The following is a 20,206-nucleotide window of genomic DNA, read 5'->3' on the forward strand; positions in this document are numbered from 1 at the left end:
GCCTTCTCCCTATCTAGGTGGCTTTGCAGGGTGACTACCTGCTCAGCACATGCCCTATTGAAGTCTACCTGTTGCTCCAGCTTTTTCTGGCTCTGCAGTAGGGAGTCCAAACCTTCTTGGTACTCCTTCTGCAAGGCCAGAAATCTGGTATCCTGGTCAGCCTTTTCCTGTTGCAGGATGTCCATATCCCTCTTTATTTTAATGATGTGCTGTCTACTCTCATTTTCTGACTCCTGGCTCCCCTGCAGCCTCTGCTCAGAAGAGACCAGGTCAGATTGGACCTTCTCTAACGCCATCTGTCGTTTATTCGCCAGATCTTGGCTTTCAGTACATTTATCCTGCATGTCTCCCATATATAGGTACAGGTATGCCGCTATCCTAACCATCTTGTCTTGTTCATCCTTAGCTTTAGGGGCCATGTATAGTTCACTCAGGGCCACATGTAAGGGACCCTGATATCTATATATATCTGACCCTGTTTCCGTGACCTGTTGCGTGATGGCCTGCAACCAGACCATCTGGTCCTGGTGAGTCCACTCACCTCTCACAAATAACTTATGTAAGAAGTGCTCTCTGGCTATTTTCATGTCTACTAAGGTCGTCATTCTAGAGATTAGTTCCTTCCTGACTTACAGGAGTTTGTATTTTATTTTTGCAAGAGCGTTCCTTTGAGGAGTGCTTTACAGCGTAACACAGCGTGGTGATCCGACCGGATATGTGTATCTGGTCAGCTGGCACGCTGTATTAATCTGCACAAATGGTAGATCTAACCCAAACGTCCGGCACGAGCCCCCAATTTGTAAGAGGATTCAATTCAACACTACAGCTAAGTCAACGCCTAGTCTATAATACTGAATGAAAACCCTTATTGATATATCTTTATGTCCAGTTCATGCGTTCTGGATGACTACCCCTATATAACACCCCTCTCTCAGAATCCCCCAGACCCCACTGAGCCAAGAAGTAGTTCTGTTTTGCAAGTTAAAAGGTTTATTTGAGAAGTAAAGCAATATATATCTATCACACTTTTTAATAATTAATAATTGAATATCACACTTAATCTGATATGATAAAGATTAACAACGGAGAATCTGGCACTAGCACACTTCTTTATAATCAATAATGAGTGGTTATAGGATGGATAAGATAGCAACAATACTTTTATGGTTTCCAATGGATGCAATGTGGAATGAAATGCAGTACAGAAAATAACTTGATAGGATTTCAGCAAAAGACAATGTAATCACTTTCTTGGACAATTCGCCCCCCCCCCCTTTTATGCAATGCAAGGAAATGGAAGGAAGGCACACAGTTCTCAGAAATGCAATTAAATGTGATTCAGTTCACCCCAGCAAGCTTAGACTACAGAAGTTGGAAACACAGGCCCAAAATGCTTTTATATGTGCTGGCAATGAAGTGAAAAATATGCTAAAATGCTTTTAATTCCCTCTAGAGGTTCAGGTTGAGGATTAGTTGGTTTAAATTAGTTCAGGCTTACTTTAGCAATGTCCTAGGAATGATTAGCAGGTTAAACGAATTTCTGCCACGGAAGGCAAGCAGCTGCAGATTTTTACACGTGGAGGAATTTGCAAATCGCGGTAAAATTCGCGGGTGCGCCGGGCGCGATTACAGAGGAACTACAAGGACTATCACTATCGTTTTGGGGTCCTAGGACAGCCCAGGATCTCAGCTTCCAGATGAAAGTTACTGCAAGTCTCTAGCACAAACGGTCACGGAGATATGAGCGATTAAATAAAGGTCATTTTTCAGATTTGAAATTTTAAAGTTCAAAAAGACAAGTGCAGCTTGCCACTAGAAAATGACAAGTGACAGCTTTACAAATGACAGGTGACAGTTAGGAGACAGTTCTACTTAGATGAAAATAGGATTGAATTATATTATTTTAACTAAGAGATTGGTTCTGCACAGTCTGCTAGGTACTCACAATATATTTTTTAAAATATGCCTCGCCACGGATCTGGTCAGGTTTTGGACTGGACTCCGGTCTAGTCTGGGTCTCTTCACAGTGATCTGGGTCCGCTCTGCTCTGCTGGTATGGTCTGGGTTTCTGGTTCTGGATATTGATAGATTTGAAGTCTGGATCTTTCTGCACAGATTTCTCTAGAGATTGATGGAGGTAAAGTATGGATTTTCCAGCAGAGCGTCCCGCAGCAAATGGATTTGAAGGTCCCTATCTGTCCTGTCTGTCTGCTTTTATGTGTTTTTAAAATGGGTGTGTCTGCAGCATCACTAGACCCTACCCCTCTCCACTTATCATTGGCCAAGCTTTCATTTCTCCCCTGATTGGGGGAGCTAAGTTGTGTCAGAGTGATGTCTTTTTACAGCCTGCAGAAAGTCCACTCCTCCTGTCAACTTGCACACAAATCTAGATTTGAACCAAATACATATTTGCAGAGGTACATATTGTTTTAAAATCATATGCACCCATCATGCATTACAGGAGGTATACCCTGTCCAAATCTGCTCTTCCTGAGAGCTTGCATTCAGAAATGGCAATATTTTGCACTTTTTAACTGGTTTGCAATACCAGACATTACCCCAAATTTACACACATGTGTGCAAGGAGTATGGACATTAGTTGATGAAGTGTCAGACTTTTCACATGCACACATTTTGAGCAATATCCTCTTTTCCGCTAAAACCCCCCTGAACATACCACAGGGTCCTAACACGTCTTAAAATGTGGGCAGAAAAATCACAAGAATTATGGTGTCATTTAAATAATTTTCACAAGTCCGTACTATGAGTTATTCATCTTTTTAGAGTTATGTTCTGGCCCCAAAGGGGTGTGGTTTCCCCCCAGCACAAGGTTGAATTTCTGGTTTTTCCAGTTCTGCCAAGCCAGCTTGCTCTCACAGGCAGTGCCCCTCCCCTGTCCTTCCAGGAGGAAGCTCCATTTACGACTCCCGCCAATAAAACATTTGCCTGAGTCAGGACAGGGCTTTGTTCAGAGCTCCTGTATTCTGTGGGGGCTCCCCTTAATTCAATTATCAGAGAGATGGCATATCCTTAGTGTGGCCAGCAAAAGGCAGATAGGCCTGGGAACACAGCTGTGACTCAAGTTTCACTCCTGATGGTAGGTAGTTGCCAGGCAAAATTGGAATCTCTTTAAGCCAGTTTTTAGCTACATGTCATTTCTGTTCCCCAGTTTTCTGCATTCAAATAAAACTAAACATTTTTACATATGCAGCTAGAATGCTGATTCTAAGTTTAAAACTATGACATTTAAACAATTGAAACCTATGTGACACTCAAAAGTAGGTCACTCAGTCAATTTAAACATTTAAATTTTTAGTGTCTTTCAGTCCAAATTTACTTAAACTGCTGAAATCCACAGCTCAGCCAGTCTTGTTATAAACCTTCAAGTCACTTCAGAATATAACTTTACATTGGATCCACCTCTCAGTAAGTCTTTCTTTGGCCTGCTTTGGGTTCATTTATTCAGTTTTATGCAAAAAGTAAAATCTGGTGTTGTTTTAAAACGCCGGCTTTTGGATAGTGGTGAGTACTGGTACTGCACCCCTTTTTGGGATTTAAGAAAATGAATTCCCAACAGTTATGGGTTTGCTTTTGGCAATCAGCATTGCCACTCCCAATGGTTTCAGACTACTGTGTGGGTAGTCCAATGGTGGTTTTAGGCAGTGTCCTTCTGTGCCCATAACATCGGCAAAAATGAGTGGCAGCCTATTCTTCATGCATTTCCCTGTGCATTTTCTGGGAAGCTCTGGCCATCATGATGTTTTCCATGTCAGTACTGCACAGTTTTGAGGTAGGGCTTGGATGCGTGGATAAAAACATCCCACAGAGGCAGTGCAAAGAAGACTGGTCGTGGAGGAATCTTGTATCCAGTAAGACTCTGAGGGAAACAAGCAACCAGTCAGCGCAGAGGACAGGTAAGTTAGCAAGGGAGCAAGAGAGAGAAGTTGGTAGGAGAAAAGGAGGTCTTGAGCTGCTTCCAGAACTTCAGGTGGTCCAGCTCAAGTCTGATAGGGGCAGGGACGCAGTGCCAGAGCGAGGAACCTGCAGAGGAGTGGGATCTATCCCCACTCTCTGCCTGGAGAAGCGTCTGACCTTCAGAGAGTTGGAGGTAACTGAGCGAAGGGCTCCAGAAGGGAGGTATTTTGGAAAAGAGAGTTGAGTGTAGTGCAGGCCTGGCCCCAGAAAGACTTGTGGACGATGCAGAGGATCTTGAACTTGATAATTGCCACCACCGGGAGCCAGTGAAAAGATTTCATGGCTGGAGAGACATGGTCCCTGGGCTTGAGGTCAAGGATAAGTCTTGCAGTCCTGTTCTGGATTAAATGCAGGGGGCAAAGAGTAGCGGTAGGCAGATTGGTAAAGAGGCTGTTGCAGTAGTCCAGCCTGGAGAGAAGCAGGCTTCTGGAGAGGGTGAGCTTCTGGGGGAAAGTGAGGAAAGGTAGAGTACCTCTGTGGAGGTGCAGCTGGAAGTGGGCCTTTTTGGCAAGGTCTGTGATGTGAGGAGAGAAAGAGAGGGTGGAGTTGAAGAAGACGCCAAGGTCTTTTGCCTCACCAGAAGGTGAGGGTAGAGGGCCCAAGTAGGGTGGACAGAGTAAGATAGGGAAAATGGGAGCAGTGGTCCCAATGAGAAGGATCTCTGTCTTACTGGCATTAAGGCAAAGATCGTTGGAGGCGCGCCAATCCTCAATCAGCGATATACAGTCAGGAATGACCGTGGGAGGAGAGGAGGCTGAGGGAAGCCTGAAAGAGAGCTGAGTGATGTCTGCATAACACTGACAGTTGGAAGAGAAGGTGGAGAACAGGTGGGCCAAAGGGGCCAGATAGACATTGAAGAGTCAGGGTGAGAGGATAGAGCCTTGGGGGAGACGACATGTGGAAAGAGAGGTGGTGGAGCGAAAGCACCCAAATTGGAACTGGGAGGGACGGTCCAGGAGGAAGAAGGTCAGCCATGCCAGGGCCTGATCCGTGATGCCCATGTCCACACAGAGTCTGTTGATCAGGGTGCCACGATTGATTATGTTGAAAGCAGAGGAAAGGTCAAGGAGGATGAGAATATAGAGAGAGCTGGAGTCGACATTAGAGAGCAGATCTTCACTGATGTTGAGGAGAGCAGTTTCCTTGCCTCTTGCTGCTCTGAAGCCAGGCTGATGGTCATGGAGACAACCAACAGATTCAGTGTGGAGGTTAAGCTGGGAGATGGCCAGCTTTTTCCAAGAGTTTGCCCAGAAAAGGAGTAATGGAGATTGCTTCAGGGGGAGGGGAAGGTTCGAGTGGTGAAAGAGGATTGCAGAAGGGACATGTAGTACAAAATATCTGGAGGGCCAAAAATTGCAAACCCCTGATCCCGTGCTAACCATAGATGGAATTCTTCATTGACACAGAGTGTAATTTCTCATGTCTTTGCCTCATTCTTATGGCCATGCATGCACGGGAGGAAACTACCTCCCAAATAGGTTGTCAGTGCTGTTAGGATATTCCCTTCAGTTCTAACCTATCTCCACATACAGCAGTGATTGATCAGGTATATATTCCATCCATATGGTGAAAGCCACCAGAACCTGGGGCTCATTCAGGTTACTGTGACTTCTATTTAATGCATACAGTGATTATGTGGTGAACTGCGCCTTGCACACGTGTGTGGTGAAACACTGCATTGGCAGCTGTTATTGCATCATTCATTTCAGTTTTCAGAGGATACATACATATTCATAATCTGCTGAAATTATCTGAATCCGCAAATCTGGGGCAGCCAGAATAGATGTCATGCATAACATTTGCATGGGTCCCTGAACTGGTTTGGGATCTGTCATGAAGAAGAGTGGAAACAACATGAAGCAGACAATGAACTTGTCATGATTAGATAAGGTGTATTAAGGATAGTTATGATATTTGGTATATAATGAGCAAAGTCACTTTAAACCATCATTAACAACAGAATGGCTTCTACCTGGGTTTCACACTTTTGAGTGGGTTGACTCCCCTGCTGCGATACAGTGTTAAACATCACTCAGTCCTTGAGTTTTTAAGTTCTCCCCATACTTATTTCTCATCTCGGGAGTCAGAAGATGCTTGCCATATGTCTACCTATCTTGATTATGAAAGGGCCTTTCTCCAGAGGCTCCCAGTTACCAACATGTGCCTGCATACCAGGCACCTCCAGCAGTGTACTTTCAGCCTCGGGAAGAGCTCTGCACTGCCATAAATGCAGCCAAGGAATACAAGGTGCCCGTCTAAGTGATGTGTCTCCTTGATCTAACTTGCCACCTTCCTGCATTACGGTCTTGACTCTATTCCCTACCCTGACCTCCTTGAGGAGTTGCAACAGTCACATACATATGGGGATTTCTCTCTCCACTCTCTCTGATCGCTTCTCTGTCTCTCTGCAGTGCCTCTCGGCCTCCTCTCACCAAATCCACTACCCAGAAAAACTCTCCATACCTTTGATAAGGATCTAGTCTTCCTATTGGGCCACCCTATGCGGCAATGGAAGCAAAGAAGCATCAAGTTTGATGGGATAAGTAGACTGGGCCAGCAATCCCCTGACCTGAATCACCTGTTTTAAATACCACTCTGCCATAGAGCAATATTCACCAAACACTTTGGATTATGAAGGTGGCCGTCTCTTAAAGACACAGTCCCAAAGCCATCTATGATCCAGTGACAGTCTCCTACATCAGAGCTGTGGGAAAGTGGGGTGCTCTAGGGCATCTCACATCTACCTCATCCAGGTCAACTGTCACACTGTGTGTGGTGGCACCCAGGCCCTGTGACCCACCACCCCATCCCCAATCACAGGAAGGTGACTGTGAGAAGTCAGGAATGAACCTCAGACACAAATTAGATAAGGTTTTGGCTAAACACTTTTATTGATAAGTAAAAGGGGTTGGAGAAAGGCTGTGCTGTCCCTTCCCCAGCTGTGTTTCCCTACCTGAACTAAATACTAATGATCTGTCAGTGTCATAATGTGCAAAACAAAAACGTACTGCATCCAAAGTACATTTCTGGCACTCACATTCTGAGGAAATAAGTCTTTGGCCGTCAGTGCTTCAAAAGTGTGCAAATGGGAAAATGAATAACTAATGGTAACAGAACATCTCTTCGTTACAGTATTTTATGAATGAAAAATGCAATATATAACTTTCAAGAAAATGTCTTTTAATGTTGTTGCTCCTTAATCCAGAGGGCGTTTACCTTACCCTGAATTCTTCTTCACGTTTTCCTGAAAATAACAATTCAGATCTTTCCTTTGATCAATACCAAAATTAGGCACAATTATATTTAGCCTTTGGGTTGTCCGAATACATGGTATACTCTCCTGTCAGGGTTTCTCTGTTTCCCTGTATTCACACACTTGTAATTGGCTGCTATATTCTCCTGCCAGGGCCTCTTGTATTCCCCCACTTGTAATTAACTGGTGTACTCTCCTTCCAGGACTTCCTGCATTCACATACGTGTAATTGCCTGGTGTACTCTACTGCCAGAACCTCTTGTATTCACACACTCGTAATGGCCTGGTATACTCTCCTGACAGGGCTTCCTGTATTCACACACTTGGAAATTGCCTAGTATACTCTCCTGCCATGGCTTCCTGTATTCACACACTTGTTAATGCCTGGTATAGTCTCCTGCCAGGGCTTCTTGTATTCACACACTTGTCAGACAATTGTAATTACCTGTCTCTGGAACTCCACATTTGATAATTCACCACATTAGCCCTTTTAGCTAATTCCTTTTGTCCATAGTATATTAATTTGGTAGTGTTTTGCTCAACCTTCCCACCTTGATAATTCACCACTTGAGCACTGTTGGCTAATTCACATTGTCCAGTAAATACTAACTTTTTACTGTTTCTTATTCTCTGTACAAAGGGGCACACCTCAAAGATTCCCTTCTGTGATAAATGTACTTTTACTTTCTCGTTTTCAGTGTTAAGAAACTGCTTCCTTTCTGTATCCATTTTGGGTTGTTTAACTTTTAACATGCAGCATGCTCGTCAATATGCCCCGGTGTTCTCTTCATCCCAGCATGGTATTTACGGGTCTGCTTGCAGCTCGTCGATGACAGCCACTGGATGTTCTCTTCCTCGTGCTGCTCGGCTTTCGGCTTTCGGCTTTCCCTGCTTCCCATTTTTCTGGTTGGGTTTCTCTTCTCCTTGCGGGTCTCTGGTAAGTGCCTTGCTGCTACTTTCCACCGACGAACACCCAGAACCTCTGTACTTGCTTCTGGAATTCCTGCGTGGAATCTTCTTTGCACAGCCTTTCTCTGCTTAAAACCTGACCCGATTGGCTCCAACGCCCTTCTCTCAGCTCCTCTGTAGCACGAAGAGCAGCAGCCCTCACCCACCAGCAGTCTGTCATTTCTTCTGGCGATCCTGTTTTAAACTTTCTGGGTGCACAGATGCATGCTCCCAACAAACTAGAGCATTGCCTGTGCTCAGGACTTCTCCTGCTCTGTGTTCCTCCATTCCTCCTCTTCGTCGCAGTGCTAAGGTGTTTCTGGGAACAGTAGTTCATTTTAACTAACCTGCACAAAAACATTGGAGGAATGATTTTAACATGTTCTAAAGTTGATCTGCAGATTGGATTAAGAGAAATTCAGCACTCTTCTTTGAGGGAGCAGGGACAGAATCACAGTAGTCCTTTAGGGTGATTTGTGTGCGAGATTCATCCCGCAAGGGACAAGGGAGACACAATGTCTCATCCGTCGATACCACCTCTTCCTCCCAGAGGTTGTCCCCTCCCTTGTGATCCTGCCTCACAAAGCCACCCCCAGAGTCAGAGCCAGGCAGCAGCTGCTGTCCCCTGGCAACATGGGAGGAGTTCACCCCCGGGAAAACAGTGATGTCTCCATCAGATTTATCACAGGACTATCTCATAGAGCCCCACGACTGCACAGATTTTGTACATTTTGTAACAATCAGAATGTGCATACACAGAGGAAACCTACTTACACATGTTATGTGGGCTTTCCCTGTATTCAAAGACCTTGAAACAAGGTTTGCATTGAAGCCCATTTCATCATTAACATAGTCAAGGGTAGGTATGGTTGGTTCACGAATGAAGCACTTGACTTGGATCTATGTTTGTGACCTGGAAGCACAGGTTACAGTACTGGCTGGCCAACAAGTCCTTTATCCCTCCAAGCTTCATAATTTGAGCTCCATTATTACAGTGCATAAAAGCAGGAGGACCCTGGCATGAAAATGTGATCATATTAACGACATCAGAGGGGGGAATGGCTGAGACCTCTCTGGTCACCTTGGGGCCTGAAAGATCGCACTGGCATATTGGGACGTGCAAAGTACATCAAATGTCCCTTTTTGACTCTCAAACCATCTGAAATAGCTGCAGATGTCTAACCTTTCTTTAAGGTTCCTGGCTTGTAGGGAGATTTGTGTATTTTTGATGACAGCCAAAAGATGCATGTTTTTGGTAAGTGCACCACATGATTGATACAATGGCAGATGTATGGATATCCTGTGCTGTCCCTTACCCCAGGATCATGCCTAGATTTGTTTGGGAGTGCATACAAGCTATACTGACAGTATTAGCACAACCACTGAGCAACAATTCACAATTAAGGGATCCATCTGCTACCTAGATGTACCATGTACATGAGGGATCATGAGGGATCAAAAGTGTACATTCTTCTCACATTGATAACAGAGGAAGGCTCGATAAACTATAAGCAAAGGAGTATATGATGTATGTTGAGGAAGAACAGAGGCAAGTCACATGACATAACGAAAATAATCTCTAAACCATGTTTTCTTATGTTCCGAACAAAAGAACAGAAACCAGATCCTTTTTAGAACAAGGACTTTTAAGAGGACAAGGGAGTGATAGGGGAATACAGAAATCTGAGCAAGTAGGAGTGACGGGTTAGATGCTGATGTTTACGAGCATGCACAGTTACATCAACTAAAAGTGAAGCCCTTTACAGTGCGGAAGGTGCGTTGATGAAAGATGATGAAGGGATAGGAGATGGGTTGACTAGCGATGATGCCAAACTCCTGACATGCATTGTAACCCTGGTGACCTTCCAGCCTCTTGCACTGAAGAGAAGGGATAGCTTCAGTTCCAAAAATATGAAAAATGTATATTTACCAGGGACTTCTCACCCTAACTTCCACCCTATCTGACGTCTCAGAAAGCTTCAGTTTTGATAAAGTTTCTCCCGAGTTGAATGCCAAATTCTGCCAATTGTCAACAAGTAGAGAAATTGAATAAGTGATCAATTGTGAAACCCACTCCCTTCTGAAAACATGATTTACCCACCTTGTGCTTGACATCACAACAACCCCATTGGAATGAATGGGGCAAGTGGGGTTATTAATCAGTCTTATGTTATGAGCACATTTTAATTTGCAAGTTATTGCCAAGAAATAAAATGCTCAATCACCTCTCCTTTTTCAGTCATTAGACTATAAAGGTTTCAAGAATCGTGAATTAGTATTAAAAATATTTATCTAAAAAATAAATGTAGCTCAATTTAGCACTCCCAAACCCCACTATTAACTAAAATAAAATGTAAGTCATTCATCAATGCTTTGTTGTTCTTCCCAATCGTGTGATTACTGTTCTTGTACTGTAGCAGTGATTTCTAAAACAATGATTTTCATTCTTAATCATCTCAGAAAAGCAATCTTGCTAGTTGCTCCCGGTCCCAAAATCCACCCCTAGTTGTTTTAGTCTGAAAGCAAAGTTAAAGCAACATTTTATTCTGTCCACAAAACCTATCAGCTTCTAAATGAAAAACATTTCCCGAAATCTATTGCATCATCAAATGCATTCGATGCTCAATAGAGATTACCACTGCATGGGTCATTTTATTAAAATGACTATACCAATAGTGAATCAATGTATGTAGCACTGAGCAGGTTCTCTCACAACTCCCGGTACTGTTAATGGATTAAAAAAAGTAAATAGGCTTTCATATTCAGACTTAGGAAACCAGAATCGTTATGCTTTGCCTTTGAAATGTTTGTAATATAAAATTAGAAATTCAAAATGGTTCTAATTTAGCTTAACTTGACATACTGAAAATATACCTGAGCCAGGAATTACCCTCTATGGATGTTGTTGCTTTAATTAACAATTAGATCATCCACGTCACTCCCACCAGCTTTCCAAATGGAAAACAGGCAAATAAAAAGGAGCTATTCCTGCTCGTTGAACTCCCAATCTCCAGGAAATCCTTCTGGAAAGTTTGCTTCCAGCCAGTATTGTATGGCCCATCAGTTTCATGTTGAAGGCCGAAATTCCTAATGAAGAGTGGCTATGTTGCTTTCCAGGAGCGGCAGGACAAGGGATATAACAATTTCTCCCATGTAAATGTAATGTAACTGTATTTAATAAGCACAAACACAAGGCCCTGAAGCATCTGGGCGCTGACAGCAACAAATGACATCACCACACTAGCATCACATATCAGAACAAAAAATAAATTATGATATTTTTTCAGAAATGAGGATGATCAGAAATCTCTCCTAGATGAAAGGGGAGGGAGTTCCAAAATATCTGGGCTACGACTGAAAATAATCACCCTTCAGCTCGTTCTTTACAGAATCTTGGAACTCTCAAAAGATTTTGAGATGCCAATCTCAAAATTCACAACGGAGCATTGCGAATGAGTTTAGAGCGAAGAAAGGCAGGGCCAGATAAATAAATAGCCCGGTGTACAATACAAAGGACCTTACATTTAATACAGATTCTCACAGAAAGCCAATGAAACTCAGCCAACAATGCAGATGTGTGAGAAAACCTAGGAGCATTCAGAGCATATGCAGGATTTGTAAAATCTGAAGCTGTTGGATTAAGAAATCTGGTTGTCCCAAGTAAATGCCATGACAATAGTCCAAAGAACCCATAATGGAGTCAGTACCTACTGTAGAACGAAGTTGAAGTAGGATAAAAAGGAGAATATTCCATGAAAGTTTGAGTTGAAAGAAGCCAGAGTTGCAAACTGATGCAATCTGTGCTTCTCTGGATCCAGAAGGAAGAAACGTAATTCCTGGACTCTTGACATATATACCGGGTGCCAGGCAGGGTCCCAAGAATCTTGCCAAAAGTCTGAGTGCCACGAAAAGTGAGAATTTGAAGAACCAACCACCTAATTCTGTTTTCTCCCCATTCAATCTCAAACAGTTCTTAGACATCCATCCACCAATCTCAGACAACCACTCTTTTAGTCTAGAGCGAGGATCAGAGACCGGAGAATCGAGCCGAAAAACTAGTTGAGTATGCCATGAGAAGAAATGAGGTCCGCCAAAGGATGCAAATAAATATTAAAAAGGAGGGGAGATAGAGAAGACTGAAAAGGGAATAGAGAGACATTCGGCTTACGATCTGACAGAAAAGAGAAAAATGAAGTCATTACTAGGCCCGACATACCAGATTTTTCCAGACATCGAAGAAGAATCCTGGGATCAATAGTATCAAAGGCTGCTGAGAGGTCAAGCAGAATCAAAACTCTGACCTCACTGCGGTCCTTAAGTAGCGCTAGATCATCAAGGATGGATATCATAACAGACCTGTAACCATTGAAGTCCTGAACCCTGCTTGAGGAGGGTGCAGAATACCCTTTTCTTCATGAAACCTTCAGAGTTAAGGAGTTACAATGTCCTCCATAAGCTTCATGAGTAGAGGTAGAAAAGATATGGGATGGCACCTGGCAGCGAATACTGGATTTAGCTGTGTTTTTTTAAGAAGTGGAGTTACCAAAGCGTACTTCAAAATAGCAAGAATTACAACATATAAAAGGGAGTAATGAAGAGCTGCAGTAAACAACTCAATGGTATCCATAGTTAGAAACTCAATAAGATGCAATGGAATGGGATCAGATGGAGATGCCGATAAACAATCTTATCTGTAACAGGCTCAAAATTAGAAAAAGCAGAGAAATTACTTATAGTATATGCTTCCGAAGAGGAAATCGAATCAGAGAAACTTGACCCGATTGCTGACCCATGACAGTGATTTTCATATTTCCAAAGCAGGTAGATTGTAAAGACTTCTGTTGGTGCATCAACCGATAGGGTTGTATGACAGCAGAAGAATTGGTTTAATTTCGGCATCAGTAGAAATAAACAGAAAAAAAAAATCAATCGACAAAAATGCCATATTCGACACTGGAAAAATAACCGAATTCCCATAATGTTTATCAAGGGGAGCGGGGGCTACAGGGGTGGCCCCCGCTTTCACACAAAGGAAAGTGGGGGACAAACAAAAGGACCCTGCAGCGCCAGTTCCCATCCAGGTAAGTGAAGGGAACTGGCATCACAGGGAGATGGGGAGTCGGCGGCACACAGCAAAGTGTGTCACCAAGAGGTAAGTAAGAGGGTGGGAGAAGGAGCAAGGGTTCACATAGTGGCATTTTGCTGCGGTTTGATGTTCAGGATTATTGCTATTTTGGACATTTTGAATTCGTAATTTTCGGATTCGAAATTTTCAGAATCGAAATAATCATGGACATCCCTTGGTTTCCAGGTATTGTGGTCTTGTTTTAAAAAAAAAAAGTATGTTGTTCTGTAGAACAGCTATGCTTGGCTCGCTCAGAATTGTCTAGCATCTGTTTATGCACCCTAAGAATGCATTGGTGTGTGCAAAGGTGTGTAACCCAATTTGTAGTTGTCCCTAGAGTCACATTGAATCCAGACAAGTTACAGTTTTTCTTGCTCACAGACCATCTGAACAGGTCTGAAAGTCTTCCAGGGTGGATTCCAGGGTGGATTTGGTCTGGCTCCTAGCTTTCACAGATCTTCCTGCTAACTTGTGCTATGTTGTAAACGTGGAGTTCTCGAGCAGTGCCAACATCAGCAACAGCAGTGGAAACTGGAGATGGCTGAGTTTTTCTTCTATCGCAGTTCTGCTGGTTCACCATGAACTTCACTGCAATTAACAATATGATTGATAGTGAACAGGACGCAACACCTCATGCGTCATTTGTCAGGTTTCTGTAAAACAATTGAGTAGGTAATGAGAGCTGCTGACCATGTTCTGAACCCTTACTGTGCCTGCAGTGCAAGCCGCGGAATATGAAAAAAGTTCACAAGGTTACGTAATTATGATGATTTCGCACATAACCTGGCAGGTGCCAGTGTAATAACTGGCTGATGCTTGAATCTTCTTGTTTCAACCAGATGTGTGCAGGGAACTATGACCAATGCAAAATTGAAAAAATTCAATCTCCCAGTTCAAACAAATGTGGTGCTATAACAACATGTGTGATCTGTGGTATAATCCAGCACATTTTAAATCTGCACTGTTTGTTTCAGTGCATACTGGAAACATGGATCGCATGTGCTTTTGTAAGCTATGTGTTCCATATATCGAGCCTGCAATCATGTGTTGCTAAAGAAACTAAAATGACTTGTGTGCAAGTTTTCCTACCCAGGTGGTATTGCAGGCCACGGTATATGGAACGAAAATAAAAAAAATAACTTTTCCCTTTTGAGCAAGATCACTCTGGTCTGGGATTGGTGTCAAATTCTACCTCCGCAGCACTGTGCATTCTCCTGTCCAGTAAATTACATTCACTCTGAAAGATCGGGTCTCCCAGTGATATGCGACTGATTTCCATGAATGTATTCTACACAGACGTGCAATGGGCACCAAGAACCAAATGATCGCCTTCCGCTGAATGGGATAGTTGTGCTCAAAGCTTTAAGGTAACTCGGTGTTATGCCATGCCTCTGCACATATTAGTATGTTGATGAAGCACGTATGCTTTGTCTGCATATGTGCAATTCAAAACACTGACATTTCGGTGTGCAGAAATGTCTTGCTGCAATATTCGCTACATTTTTAAAAAGTCGTAATGACGGGAGCACACTTAAGATATGCTGTGTTCTTTGTTGTATTTTCTTCTTCCCTTTTGTAGTGAAAAGAGTTAAACAAAGGCAATTGCAATTAGGCATTTTTGCTGGTTGGTGCACAATGACGCATTTTTCCTGGTCAAAATGATGTGGAACAAAAGGAGTGATGTAGCCTAAAGCAGAACGTGTGTAATTGTGCTGCCTTTGCTAAATGTAAACTGTGTGCGTTACATTAGCATCCATATTCTTCAATGAAAAGAAATCAGAATCTAAACTCCTTCATTAGCACGTTCAAATCAATGTAGAATTGTGATGGCAAATCTCTGGTTTATTTTCCACAGAGCCAGAAATCACACCTTTGCGGTAAAACAAGCATCCCAGTTTAATTACCTGTAAACTAAAATGTGCAATTTGCAGTGTGTCAGAATACTTTTGTAAATACCCCAAAAAGGATATTTAATGGAAATGTGTAGCTTTCACTCACTTCCATCACTGGGTACCTTTAATTAGCAAACACGGATGTTAATGTAGCCTGAATTTTCAGTGTAGTGTGAAGGGGCTCGGAATAAGAGACGGACACAAGGCTGGCATGTTGATTGGCAAAACATTTTATTCTGGAGGAGAAAGGAGGCGGAGAGTTTGAGAAAATCCTAACTATCCCTAAGAGGGGTTTCCTGGCCGCAACAAAACGAGCCAATGAAACTGTCTGTGTCAGAATGTCCAAAGTAAAGTTCCTGTGTACCTATGTGGTCAGCGATCTCAAAAGCATGTTTGACCATAGATTGCATATTTAATAAAGATATGGAGAAACGATTAGAGACAGAAATATAATGGTCATTTGCAGAAAGGGAGGTAATAGTCAAGCTGGTCTTACTGAGGGGCGATTCACTTAAAAGAGCTGAGAATTCGACATATATTGTGACTCCATTGTGGAAGGGAGCACGGGATCAGAGGCAAGACGCATGCTTCCCTCCGATTGCATCATGAATAGAAATCAAGTTAAGGACACCTCGAGGAAGAGCAGCCGTAAGAACAGCTAAAGCTCACCTTGTATGTGGGGAAACATGGAAGGGAGAAATGGGCTCCAGTGCACACTTGAACAATCACCTCACACGAACCGGCACAAACCGGCTTATTCGCACCAGGCGCAGTCGCGCCTGCACAGAAAATATAACGCGTGACGAACGACAGGATTTCTGGGAAATGCAGTTCTAAGGGCGTGCAACGTGAGTCAAGGAACCACACTGTTTCAAATCGCTCTAAACAAACAAATGTGAGCCCAACCGAGCAGAGTCTGAAACTAATCTAAAGCTTTATAAAAGTAATTACTAAACAAGATTTAAAAATACAGTGGTTTGATATTTGCAAGACGTACAAACAGCAGCAAATCAAAATGTAGTAGGGTTAAAATAATGCTAAGCAATAGGCATGCAACAGGACACAAATAGAACACTAAGAATCAAGGTGACCAAAGCAAAGTGAATTTATATACCGGCACTAACTGGCATGGCAATGGGAGGTGAAGGGTATCTTGAAGATAAGGCAGTTATTCAAAAGTCTATTACTCGGATGTTCTCAGATCTCTGTTCGGAATATGATCTACAATATAAAAACGTTATCAGGTGTCTGAAAATATGTGACTATTGCTTGAAGCAACCGTTATGTATTGAACATAAAGGTGAATATTGGGAATTTCAAAGTAAAGGAAATATTTGCAGATATCAGTTGTACCATTTCAGCATGTTTAGAACCAGGGGATACTAGTTGGCTAACATCGGGATGGGTTTTAGGAACCTCAGACCTCATAGCCCAGGTTAGTTATAGCCTGGTGGGTGCATATCAGGAGTTAATGCCCGCTAAATAAAAGCTACAGCAAAATGAAGTTATTCATAAGCTGTTTTATACTCCCAAGACTAATCAAAAAGTGTGTTGCACATAGAGATGTCTTTTACCCCTGATGTTTGCTGTCATGACTGGACTTGGAGCATATGTCTATAGGATGTTAATAACTATTTTCAAAAGATTTCACCAATCTTAGGGCATTTATTCTCCCCCTCCCTACAATGCAACGCTGGGCTGAATTGCAGAAAAGCAATGCAGATTTTTCTTTTTTTTATTAAAGCAAAGCATCTTGAAAGTTTAAACTAGACCAGAAACTAGCAGATCAATGCCAACCCCGCTGGTATCTTATGGTATCAGGAACTTGCATTAATATATTTAAAGAAATACAATGTTTTGGCAAGTGAGGGGCAGATGGACCTTCCGAATAAACAATGCAGAGGTTTTAAGTAATCTTCACAGAGGTCAAATTCAAAGGTGAGGAAATCTATTGAAGATTGATTTATATTGGTTGTTTATTGGGGTTTATGATTTGGGTTTAGCCCAGGGCTGGAATGGCCCATAAGGAGCCCTGGAGATTTCCCAGTAGACCTCTGCACTTGGGGCCTCTTTTGTGTGGCATTTACACATTTTCCCATAGGACAAAGGTTTGGCTTGCTGAAAATGTGTAACATGGGGCCACTTGGACATTATTTCCAGGGCCACCTTTGGTTCCCAGTCCACCCCTGGTTAAGTCACATTTTCTTGGAGGGGTAGGGCTCTTCGATATGTGAGTTTTTTTTCTACTTTCCTTTTTCATACCATTGTCCTCTATAAAGGTATATTTAACACAAATGTTTCAATAAAACATACAAACAATATTCCTTGTTGTCATTTCAGAGCTAAATTGGGCATGCCCCAGTTTTTAAGTGGGGAAGCACAGAGTTTGCTGCGAGCCTTGTTCAAGAGGAACCCCTCCAACAGACTGGGTAATTCGCTGCTGCTTTCTGCTGAAATGTAGCATGATGCTGTTGTCATTGATGTTTGTGGTTGTGTTTTTCTTGTTCATAACAGAAATTAAACGTTTTTAGTTTGACTCTGAAAATGAATTTCCCCAGATGCTCTCCAAACGAAACTTTTGAAGGAAAAGGTGCATTCTCTGTATTGTGCACAGCGCCAGGACATTAGGAACTTCGCAAACGCAGTTTCTTCCTGCCCCTCTGTTCAAGGGCAGATCTGAAACGATAGGCGTGTTAACCATTGTAGATTCACGATGGGTAATGTTAAAAGGAGGTGCAATTAAATTCCCTTCCTGGCTCTGAGGGTTAGGGATGGCGTGACCCAGAGGCCGAGTACTGCCACCCATTATATAATGCAGAACCTAGGGGCGAAGTGGGGCGGACCCCCTTGTATACTTAACCCTTCCCTGTCTGCATGGCAGGGATTTGTCACAATTTACAACATGAGAAGACTGGCCCTTTAATGCAGTCTATTTTCCTGAGTTCAGCCCTTGCTATATGTTCTCTGCTCCTTTTCCCTAACGCAGGACCACAAAATTATCATCATGGTCTCAGCTTCACAGAAAGCAATGGGAGTCACATTCATGTTCTCTGAGGGGTTGAAAGCCAAAAGGGTGAACATTTGAGGCTCACGTTTATTTATTTTATGTATTGTTCATGTATAAAGCACTTATACACAGATGAGGTGCTTCAAAGCTCTTCAAGGTGGGAAGTCATCGTTCTTAGGCGCTGAAGATTCTTAATGATCTAAGCAGAAAAACTAGCATACTAGGCCTGACGACATTTCTCGTAGTGCAAGTGCTTGAAGTGGTACAGTTGAGACCATACACAGGTGTGGGGGATGGAAAACAGTGGGGTGGGGGGCAGGACAGATGCACCAACTGGTCCTAGTACATTTAGGTCATGCATGCATACGGAGGTGCAGAAATGGGGGTAGAGCGGGGTGAACAAAGAGTCTGGTCCAGCAGGGCCCTGGGTTAAGTGCAGAGAGGTTGCCGGTCTCAAGGACGGTAAGCTGCAAGTGCAGTAAGGTTGAACAAAGTGCAGCGGCTCGGAGGCAAGTGCAAAAAACTGGCAGGGTGCCTGGGACCTGTTGGCTCTGGAGGTGACCCAGGCAACCAGTCAGCAAAACAACTGAACAGAGTTAAGGAGGAGAAGGAGGGTGGAGAGGAGAGAAGAGAGGTTAGCAGGGGAGAGAGAAAGAGGAAGAGTAAAGGAAGGTCTTGAGGAGTTTCCGGAACTTAAGGTGCTCCCGTTCAAGACAGAGAGAGGCAAGGAGGCTGTTCCAGAGGGAGGCACCTGCAGAGGATAAAGACCTTACATTCTTACAAAGTATGCAGACAAACAAATAGAAGAAAGAATGGCAGAAGACTGGCAGCCACCGTAGCAGTCCACCTTTGTCTCCATGTCCACTTGGATCAAAGTTGGCTGCCGGCAGTCTAAAAGGTTCCACCAAGGGATCTGTGACTGGCGGTGACAGGCCACAGAAGCAATTGGACACCACGCACACACATGCACTACCCAATCCATGAGAAATATACAAAACAAAACTCACCTGGGCAGAGGGCTTGCAGGGAGGTCCCTGGTGGTGGACAAAGAGCCTAATCCTGGAGGCAGGACAAATAAGAAGGGTGGGGGAGTTTAGGGACAGAAGGAAGGAGTGTGTTGGGGGGCAAGAGGAGCAAAATTGGACAGAGTTTTCCGGAAGCTGAAGAGAAGGTGAAGAGGAGTTTGGGAGTGGAATAGAAAAAGAGGTTTGGAGGCGAGAAAAAGAGGTGACATGAGAAATAGAAAGAAGATGCAGAATAATAGAGGAAGGTGGGGTTAAGAACTAAAACAACGAGGAGGTGAAACAACAAGGCAGAGATGGTGATCGGGCAAGAGGTGGAGGTGAGAAAGTAGGAGAGGAAGAGTGCATGGGAGGAGCTACAGAGTTACAAGGAGAATAGTCAGAAGGGACTTGGTTGTTAGCAAGACCGTCCCCAGATCAGGCCTATAAAAATCCTTTGGCCACTCCATTTGGTGGGCTCTATCCAATCTTCTTATGTGATTGACAAGATGTACATAAATACATTGCCTTTTCGCTTTCCCTTGTGAATTGCATTTTGCCTCTGCTGCTGCTGCTTGGGTGCTGCCACCAGCACTTTGGAGCTTTTTATACAACCATACCTGTTACTGCCTGTGCTGCCCCTTTGGGAAATGAGCAGGGGATGTGCTTTCCTGGTCTTCACCAGTTGGAAGATTCATCCTTCTGGGAAAGTAAACACAAGAACGCAGACAAGATGACTTCTCCATTTCTCATAAAGCAGAGAGTCAGTGGGTGAAAGTAGAAGTTCTCCTGACGCCCTGAAGACGGTTCCAAACAAACAAATGTTTCCCCGAGGGCGTTCCCACCACAAAGCACATTGAGGCCATTCAAATGGGGGAAATGGCGCTATGTAAATGAGGACTACAATATAATACAATACAATACAAACAAGCTCTTTGGCCCGCACTCGTCTAGACTAGTGTTCTGCTTTAATCATTGGTCTTCCTGCCTATCATCTCGCCCCAC

At 43.3% G+C, this 20,206-nt stretch overlaps 1 protein-coding gene across 3 annotated transcripts in view; it reads left to right on the top strand.

Moving 5' to 3' along the window:
• Nucleotides 1-20,206, top strand: part of RPS6KA2 (ribosomal protein S6 kinase A2) — a 1,317,456-nt gene that overhangs the window by 693,376 nt on the left and 603,874 nt on the right. For all 3 annotated transcript variants that reach the window (XM_069607706.1, XM_069607704.1, XM_069607705.1), the window contains exon 10: nucleotides 17,534-17,622. In XM_069607706.1, the coding sequence (XP_069463807.1) occupies nucleotides 17,534-17,622 (89 nt within the window). The remainder of the gene's footprint in view (nucleotides 1-17,533; nucleotides 17,623-20,206) is intronic.

The sequence above is a fragment of the Ambystoma mexicanum genome, chromosome 4q (genome assembly GCF_040938575.1).
Source record: "Ambystoma mexicanum isolate Mex_15411 chromosome 4q, UKY_AmexF1_1, whole genome shotgun sequence".
In the NCBI taxonomy this organism is placed as follows: Eukaryota; Metazoa; Chordata; class Amphibia; order Caudata; family Ambystomatidae; genus Ambystoma; species Ambystoma mexicanum.